Below are 9,615 nucleotides of genomic sequence, written 5' to 3' on the forward strand. Positions count from 1 at the left end.
TGTCCACCAATAAAAGGGAATACGAGTACATTGTGCATTTGTAAGAATTTAAAACATTTTATTCTAACCATAGACCTTTTTACAACAATAAAAAATGAACACGTGTCGCGCTGAAAATACGAGCGGACAGCTGGTCTGTATGGGATTTTTCTTTAGCTACTATGATGGTGTGTGCAATGGTCAAACATTTAAAGGTAATCACTTAGTGGTAAAATATAGATTTTCATAAGAATTTCCCAAATTAGATCGGGAAGTAATTCGTCTTAATTAATGTGGTGTGACAAAATCAGGCTTTGTGCCTAATCTTATTTAAAAGAAAGACGAACACTTCTGAGCGTGTTTGAGAAAAATAATTAGTTCTTTAAAATTTCGCAACATGATAGATGTAGAAAAATCTAACATGCTAACCATTATCTGCACACTTACTTTTTTCCTCTATTTCCCCTGTTCCCCCTTTTTCCTCATTTTCCGCTTTTTCCTCCTTTTCCACTTTTTCCTCATTTTCCACTTTTTCCTCCTTTTCCACTTTTTCCCCTTTTTCCTCATCTTCCTTAACAACTGCAGATTCTTCGCCAACAACGTTATCAACTGGCTTTCCAATCTTATTTGGATCATCAGTGATACCAAATTCAATGAGCGCTGCCTCCACTGTCTCATGCATTGGCTGTTTATACTCTGGATTAGATTCACATATCTTCGTTACCTTAAAATGAATAATATTCATTCACAACACAACGCATCATTGTTGAATTGCAGATCAGCCTGTGACAACATACCATACCCATGCTTCTTATCTGTTTAGTACTAAATTATGTACACCAAAAACACACAATGTGAAAAAAGGGCATTTTCAGTACAACAACCAAGTGGGTTTGTCGGCAATACTAAAATTATATTGTGTCAAGAATATTTGATTAAAAGCGAACATGTTATATACCTGTACCTCAAAAAGATGGTGCTATTTTTGTCTTTTCCTATCAATAATCGTGAAGTCAATAGAAGGGTTCAAATCTAAGGGCTCATTTATTCGACAAAAATGTAATCGCGCTCACGCCGCGTAGCGACTGCGTGCATCTAACTGGTCAAAGCAAAGTGCGCTCTATTTATTTAGCTGTTACGTTTTAACTTAAATGAGCATCCCGGACGCGCGGGCGAGCCTGGGGTCCTTGGGTCTATGCGGCGACGGCGCGGTTTTATATTATTCAGAGGAATTTAAATGTTGCCCAGTAAATAGAATTCAAATTCGCCATTTATGGTACGTGAAAGCGTCGTAACTGGGCTGTTGCCGCGCGAAAACTTTGGCGTCGTGTAGCTGGGTGCGAAGAGAACTATAACTTACCTCAGCAAATATTTTGTCAAGTTGCTTGCTCAATAGCTTGTCAAAGTTGGCCTTGAAAAATTTCACAGGGTCTTCTGGAAAATTATTATACACGTTTTAGAATACTGTCCATAACACTAAGATCGAATACAGACGATGTACACTGCGTTAATATTTTCAAAACAAATACAAGTTTATATTAAAAATACTTTAGATGTGTTTCAAGTACAATTATTATTACAATTAGATAGGCTGCTGTCTACATTACAGAGTCTAATAAATGCAGAAGGATTCTTTTCTTAACTAATGTAGCAAGTACATAAAATGATTACATGTTGTGCGTATTAGACATGTTGTTTTTTTAGAGTTGCTCACAAGAAATGTGTGCATTAATTGCCGATTATGACAATATACGTATATATCAATAATGTAGCCATAAGAGCTTATGGCGCCCAGCATTGAACGTCTTTCGTCAAGGTTTTTAAAGGGTGCAAGAAACACGTTACTTTTAAACAAAAGCCTGCTTGTTGGTCATCATCCAAACAAACAGTGTCCAGTAACAATCCCTTCGTAAACATTGAGTGTCCGAAAAAACATCCAGTTAGGAATATTAAAAATATACAAAATATTCTCAATCAAAAGTCTTAAAGCAATACTTTTGACTGAGAAGGAAGACGCAATTAATGTAAAATGTCGCTACCTGTGATGATCGCTTTAAACGGAAGTATACGCCGTTGTGGTCCGGCTTTCAAAGCAAGCTGGAGCAATTCTTCGTCGTGCTGAGTGGGGTATTTGTCGCGATAGATCTTAGTTATTTCAACGGCATTGCCGACATTCTTGCCAAGCATGACGTTCCGAATACGGTCACGGATCGCCTGCTTAAGCACGCGTTGTTGAAAAGTGTTACGGAAAATCCCAGCGTTAGGTTCCACCTCACCGTATTTCTGCTTCATATCTTTGAACACTGTGCCTAGTGCTAACTCCAGTCGTCCCAACAGCGACCGGGAGACTGGCTTGTCAGCCTCCAACTTTTCTTCTCTATAAGATTTTTGAGTTAAATCAGAAGTTTTAGCAACTAAATTCTGGCGAACCGACTGGGGATATGAATTTAGTTTATTTGGACCAGAGCCTTGGCCGGGCCTATTTCCAGTCCTGTTGCCTGGTTTGTTCACTCCAGCCAATTTGGGTTTCACTATTTTGTTGGGGATGAAACCTATACGGCCCATGAGAGATGGAAGCCGGCGCGTTCCGGCTGTAGAGCTGTTTGACGCTAGCTTCGGAGGCCTGTAGGTCTCGCGCATTAATGGCTCGGGTACACTGTGCATTGACCGGGGAGCTGGGCCAAGCCTGTCCTTGGCGCCTAAGCGTTTGGGAGCTCCGCTCTGCCAAGGGTCGATGGGAGCCGACCGCTTGAGCCCCTGCCTGTAGGGCTCATTGTGTGGGCCACTTGAGTCGCCCGGGTAGGCAGAGTCGTAAAACCGGGAGAAATTGCTAACCTGCCCGAATTGCGCAGGTGGATTGTACTGTTGTTGACTAAACAACGAGGGAGGGTCATATTCGTTCTGAAAAGTAATCATACAAAAAGTGGTAATTAAACAATATAATTAACCTTGCACTTCTGTAAGTGTAGTTTATTTCAAACAGACAGGATGAACGGGCAGCTGCTAACATATTGAAGAATCTATATTATGTTGCTCACAAAAAGCAATCCGATAAGTTCACCATACAGATAAAATGCATGATGAACAAGGAAAACATGAAGCAGTTTCTTAATTCTATGTAATAAGGAACTATTGTAATAAATATGTACAAGCTAAGACAAAATCTGCCTTGTTTTCACAAAACATTACATTCTATTTGTGGTTGTAAACAAAAATTGGAGACAGCTTGTGAAACTTGCACAAAAGTACTTAGTTCCTCATACATACTTTCAGTTCTTAGAATAACACACAACAGGCTGAAGAACAGATACTGTTTCAGGGTCTATAAAAATGAAATTTATGGACCCAAAACAATCTGCTAGATCCAAAAGAACATGCATGCATAGTATTGAGTCAGATTGACATCAATCGCGTCATGAAAAACAAAGGAAATAATAACAATAATAATCAAGAAAAATCTATATTTTGAGAGTAAAAAACTTAACCTAATTACAAAATGTACAAAACTTATATCAACGCCTTACTTTCTCAAACTCATATCTTGTAAAGAGTGATTATTCAGGAGATGGCAAAACTTTCTATTTATTTTAAATTTCCTATCCGGCCTGTGAATGTGGATGCGTTAGTTTAAGAATAGGTAAAAGCCAGTGTGTGAATATGACGGAAATGTGACGTGAAATCAGCCTGCAAAATTTGTATGTATATACAATACATTTTTGCATTTCAGTAACTTTGTGCTTTAAGATACGAGTTTGAGAAAATAAGGTGATGATATGTATATAATTTAACAAAGCCGTTTCATCTGTAAGTGTATAAAGTTTTTATAATAATTAATAATGTAGAACTTACCGGGCGATTGTACTGCTTGTCCTTAATAAGCATTGTTTGTTGTTGCTCAATTATCTCACGTTTGCGTCGGAGAAGGGCCAGCTCCAAATCCAAATCCTAAAATGAATTGTAAATAATGATTTGTTAAAAAAACTCAGAGCAAGAGCTCAAAGGAGCTCTAAATACATGCAAATCTATTTTGAATCAGTTCTGCCTATTATATATAAGTCTACTCTTTTGAAAAAACGGGATTACAATCGAATCTCTCTGGTCAGTGTCTATGAGGTGCGTTTTTAATGCAAGTAGTGTTTTAAAATTCAACCGCTGCATTGCTGCAGTTGGTGTTCTACCCATGTACACTATGTACATTGCATTATGGTGATGTTTGACCGTAATTATGTTTGTGAAATACATTCTGTAATTCCTTCTTAGTACTAAAGGGGTGAATGCAGTTGAAATTCCTAGTCAGCCAGTGTGTGTTCAAAACATGACAGTCAGATATCAGAGCTGCTAGAATGATCGAGATCTCATCGCATCATTTGTCTGGGTACAAATGGATATAGGTCTGGTCTAGCGCCCAGTGCCTACCAAGTGTTCTTGTATTAAAAGAAGCTTCTCAGAAAGTAGGCAACAACCTCATATGGTGACTTAGTTCTCAAGCTGAATTAACATTTATTAGTTACAACAATTATTAGTTAACATGAATGACAATTATGTGTAAAAGAAAAATAAAGCATAGGTTGCATGTAATAATGAAATTGTTATAAAATTTACTTGTTTTTCTTAGTTCAGACCAGTACTTATTTAACAAAACATGCCTCATATATGTACAGGATCTAAATTTATAACTTTCCACCTGTGACTATTTTGCCATATAGCACAGAATTCATTAGAGCTTACCAAGAATAAAAAACCATACACTGTCATGTGAAGTTGCCATTTCTAGATAAAAGTAATGCAAGTGATAGTCATAACCAAATCGGGAATATTCTAGACAAGAACATGGTAAACTATTTTTTTCGGATCTAAACGTCGTAAATTTGTTTTCTCAGACAAACCAACGTTTCGGGCCCGTGGTCACATGTGACCTGTAGGTCCGAAAAATTGTTTCATTTCCTTCCTATTTGAAATAATCGAGAAAACCAAAGAACTCGAAAAGTATTTAATTATGCATTCAAACATTATCCATAAGACCATAAGAAAATACAAGTAATTCTGTGAAAACCTACCATGACCTAATCATTACATGACACATGTAACAAGGTTTCTCGTATAGAAAACATAATTCTGTACTATGTATTTCTTTGTACATAAAACCGATGACGAATTTTCATGCGTATAAAAGAGTACAATGATCGCCAACCCGTCTGAAAATCGTGGTGATTATGGAAATTAAAGACTTCACTTTTAAGCATATACGTTAATTGCTTTGTAATCACGTCGTAAAAGTTTCAAAATACATTTCTAATCTAACAATCGAATTAATACTTAATACGCATCTGTTGTACTTACCTGCAGTTGAAGGTGCTCGGTCACCAAAGGGCCGCCAGGTCCAGACCGACCGTTAGACCCGGTGCCGGAACCTCTGTTAGGCCCCCCAGGTCCTCTATTGTTGTTAAAACCTGATGGTCGATTTCCTCTATTTGCCTTCATGATGTTTGTTTAGCGAGAACTCAAATTTTATTTTAGAAAATATCTGGCTACGCGCAACGCGTCCACATGAATTGAAAGAATGAATAGTGAAAAAAATCAAGAGCGAACGAGTATGAGTGAGTCAAATATTCAAATGTCAAACTGAATGAATGAAATAGGGAAGGGCAAAGCATAGTATGCTAGCGTATTATAGAAATTACGATTCCAAAAAATTTTGTTAGGCTATTGGGAGACTTCGATTTCTAGTTTTTTATTTTATTTTATTATTTTCCGTGAAGAAAAACATCACAACTAATTTAGAATCCTATATTTATTTGTAGTTAATCTTTGCACAAGTAATTGCCTATACGTACATAGGTATACAATGGGTATACATAAGCTCACGCCCTAGTCCCACAGGGGTGGGCAGAAACCACGGAACGTCACTTTGCTCTATCCTGACACAACACTATATGAAAAGGGTAGTTGATGTATATGAGACTCGAAAGTTGGGAAGTATATGAACAAAAAATGTTAAAAATAAAGTTTATATTATAGTAAGTTTATATAATATACTCGAATACTTAAATAATAAAAGTTGCCACCGAAATTAGGTAGAAACAGCTAATCTGAAAATTACCCATCATACATTTCCCCTACATGCTAACCGACCAATCCGCCTACGATCCTTCCTTTCCTGGTTCCACAGGTTGTTCCCACAGAAGTGTACGGAATTGCAGAAGAAATCATAGCTGAAAAAAAGAGATCGGCAGATGCTGCTCCCAAAAAGAGACGAGCTTCAGATTTATTGCGTGAAACAAGCAAGCCTCTGACATAGTCCGTAACATTTACCCAAGTGTCCGCGAAAATATTGTTGAAGTTCTACAGGTACATCTTCAAAGTTGAGTTTCAAGCAGGAGCCAGGTTGCATTAATTAAAAACCTACTCCCGTGCAACCTAATCGACGAGCGAATTGCATACTGCGGTTCACAATCAAGTATGGTCAAATACGTGTGAACGACAATTTAAAAAATGCATATTGACCGAATTTTTACAGGGTTTTCCCGTTGTGCGCGCTTAGTTTAATCAAATTGTTTTTTTTTCTCAGGTTGAAGACGAAATAGCAGACAATTTGGAGGCATCGAAATAAAAATCTCAATTACACGTGATGTCAGAGAACGTGACAAAAATACTCAATATCAATACTCAAATAGAAGCACAAAATCAACAAAATTACCTAGTTCACATTCTTAACGTATCACGTTATTATATGTACACTTATACCTATTTTCGCGATTTTTTATAAATTGTATAATTTGTTAATTTTTAAAAACAATATTCTTTTACGAAAATAAACACAATTTTATGTTTCACAGTCCTTTATTTCAATTCCTTATATCCCTAATAACTTGTGACAAAGTAACAAAAAATACAAATGTACATATGACATACACTAATGGTAAAGACAACTTCAAATAAAATACAATTTGAACCATAAACTTAAACAATCCACTCTGCGTCTGTCAAGGACGTAATTATGTGATCTCCCAAGATGAATACGTTGCTGCTATTTTAACGCTGGCGTTCTATTCATTCATTGACTGCAATAATATACGGACGTTATGCGGTGTTCTATTTCTTAAGGCTGAGACTATACTTGTATGTGAATCAGATTTCGGTTTCGTTGAGTGTCACGTGTTTTTTATTTCTTTCGCAAGTTTATTGTATCATGTGTGTGTTGTAAATTAAAGCGAACATAATATGCTTCGGAGATCTAGGCACCTATAGTCTTGTCTTTTTTGAAGACGAAGTGAAATGACAGTTCATTGCGCAAGTGTTGCCCACTTACAAGCAACTAGTGCTTGCAGTCGATAAATTTTCTATCGACTATCGACCTAATGTTGATATACGCTTATGCTGTTCTTGTTAAAATGTATATATAAAAAATATATTATATATATATAGTTAAAATGTAGATATTAGTAGGCCAACTGTAAAAATAAGAATGAAGAAAGCAATAACGCAATTATTAGTCATTAGAACGTAACATTCACAATTCAGACTTTTTGGAAGATTTTACCTTCTTTAACAATCTATCGATAACAACTACATGACTATTTCAAATTTTACGAAAAGTGACAACCCTGCAAATGTCATTTTACTCCGTTTAAAAAAATACAGACTACTATGGGCGTTGTCAATGGCGATCGCTTAAGATATTTGTAAATGTTACTACGATGGCGTGTAACAATTTGCTATACAAAACTGTATACTTTACGCGGGCGCAATCATCACAGCCGCCACTATAATCTTGTGGTAGAAGCACTGATAAGTGAAATAATTTAATTTAAAAACACTATAAGAAATACAGAAAAGAAAACGCAACAAACATCTTTATTGCTAAGTATCATTTTCATCCAGGACAGTAAATTATATCGTAATGATCAAGAAACGGGTACAAGTCTCCGTGTGGCCCAATGACGGACTATAATCTGGCCCAAAACACGGTTGGCGGATTCATATGTCTTTTTAATAACATTTAATGCAAACATAATACCATGGACCAATAACCCAAGAGGACTGCTAATCTCCATATTAAAAATCGTAGCTCTGAAAAAGGTCAAAATTCCGTCTTATTTCTAGATGGCGCTGATCGATAGCCTGGAATTAGTTTATATTTACGTAAATGGCCATGGATATCGATTAACTCCTCTTTTATAGGAAATATAGTAGATATTCTATTTTTCTTGTAATGTTTTTCAAATATTTAGTAATAAACTAAAATTATTCTCTGAACTTCGATATTTATGCATATCAATAGATGGCATTGTTCGTTGTTAACTAATTAATAACGTAACGCTTGCGAATATAGTTAGATGGCGCAAATCCTAAACAAAATAAAAGAATACTTGGAAGTATCTATAAAAATCTGAGCAATATAGTATAACCTAAAGGAAGTCTAAATTGTCATCCGTTTGCGGTGGCGCACAGTGGGCCCAAATTGATAATTCTTGGACATAGGAATAACTTGTGGAGTATCGAGCTAATTTTTTTATGTGATAGACAATAACACTCCTAACAACTTTTATTCTTGTATGATTTCTTGAAAAAGTTGATAGTTTCAGAGAAAAAAAATATAATTTTTTTTTGTGGAGAAATATACATTTTGTTCTTTATCTCAAAATATACGAAAATGTAGTGTGCGTGGGTTACTTACAGTATAGTTCCAATCATTTTTTATGTAGAAAAAAATAATCCGTCTGCATGTACTTGCAGCTTTGTAAGTAGAGGTGCGGCAAAATTGCTAACTCTTTTATGTACTTTTTTAACAAAATACATGAGCTTCGACTAAAGAAAATTTAATTTTAGTGCTAAATTACACAGAGCGTTATAACAATAACACAAAAGTTAAGTAGAAACTAGTATATTGTGTTTTATTTTTTAATAAATAACAAATCTAACATTTTGACATCTTTTTACTCGTAAAGCCGCAAGTACCTGCTGATGGATTGTTTTTTTCTTGATAGAGAATTATTGGACTTATACTGTAAATAAAGCACACATTACATTTTTCTACAATTTGATATAAAAAAATAAAATGTTTATTTCTCCAAACAAAAAAAAACTAAAATTTTTTTTCTGAAACAATCAGCTTTCCAAGAAATTACATAACAATAAAAGTTATCAGGAATGTTATTATGTATCATGTGAAAAAAATCAGCTCTGTATTCCTAAAATTGTATCATGATTAAATAATTATTTAGCCTAAAATGTATACTTTTTATTTCCGTTATTTTTAATTACCTTTAGATTAATTTATACTGGGTTGTTGGACTTTATGCACTGTTTGTAATGGATGACATATTACACACAGATTACACGAAGCTCATGTATTTTGTTAAAAAAGTACATAAAAGAGTTTTTATGTACAATTTTGCCGCACCTTTATTTTTTCAAAGCCGCAAGTACATGCAGACGGATTATTTTTTTCTACATAGAAAATGATGGGAACTATACTGTGAGTAACCCACGCACATTAGATTTTCGTATATTTTGAGATAAAAAATAAAATGTACATTTGTCTTAAACTTTGTTTGTTAAAAAAGTACATAAAAGAGTTAGCAATTTTGCCGCACCTTTATTTACAAAGCCGCAAGTACATGCAGACGGATTATT

At 35.2% G+C, this 9,615-nt stretch overlaps 2 protein-coding genes across 2 annotated transcripts in view; one reads left to right on the plus strand and one right to left on the minus strand.

Annotated features, from left to right (window-relative positions):
* LOC113233536 overlaps positions 1 to 9,615 on the plus strand; it is a 98,209-nt gene that overhangs the window by 12,270 nt on the left and 76,324 nt on the right. The gene's annotated exons all lie outside the window — the stretch shown is intronic.
* On the minus strand, positions 389 to 5,496 carry LOC113233684. The gene is made up of 5 exons (XM_026468864.1): positions 5,320 to 5,496; positions 3,829 to 3,924; positions 2,019 to 2,880; positions 1,340 to 1,413; positions 389 to 703 (listed from the first exon to the last, which is right to left on the minus strand). The coding sequence occupies exons 1-5, from the start codon at positions 5,458 to 5,460 to the stop codon at positions 404 to 406; spliced, it is 1,473 nt and encodes a 490-aa protein (XP_026324649.1). The 5' UTR covers positions 5,461 to 5,496; the 3' UTR covers positions 389 to 403.

This window comes from Hyposmocoma kahamanoa, unplaced genomic scaffold (genome assembly GCF_003589595.1).
Source record: "Hyposmocoma kahamanoa isolate Upper Pololo Valley unplaced genomic scaffold, ASM358959v1 79, whole genome shotgun sequence".
NCBI lineage: Eukaryota > Metazoa > Arthropoda > Insecta > Lepidoptera > Cosmopterigidae > Hyposmocoma > Hyposmocoma kahamanoa.

What these genes read in the sequence shown, in the direction of transcription:
- LOC113233684 (XM_026468864.1), bottom strand. Translation starts at nt 5,460, where the DNA reads ATGAAGGCAAATAGAGGAAATCGACCATCAGGTTTTAACAACAATAGA. An exon ending in CCGAGCACCTTCAACTGCAG is followed by an intron (nt 3,925 to 5,319) that starts GTAAGTACAACA and finishes AATTCATTTTAG; the next exon opens with GATTTGGATTTGGAGCTGGC. An exon ending in GTTTAAAGCGATCATCACAG is followed by an intron (nt 1,414 to 2,018) that starts GTAGCGACATTT and finishes ATAATTTTCCAG; the next exon opens with AAGACCCTGTGAAATTTTTC.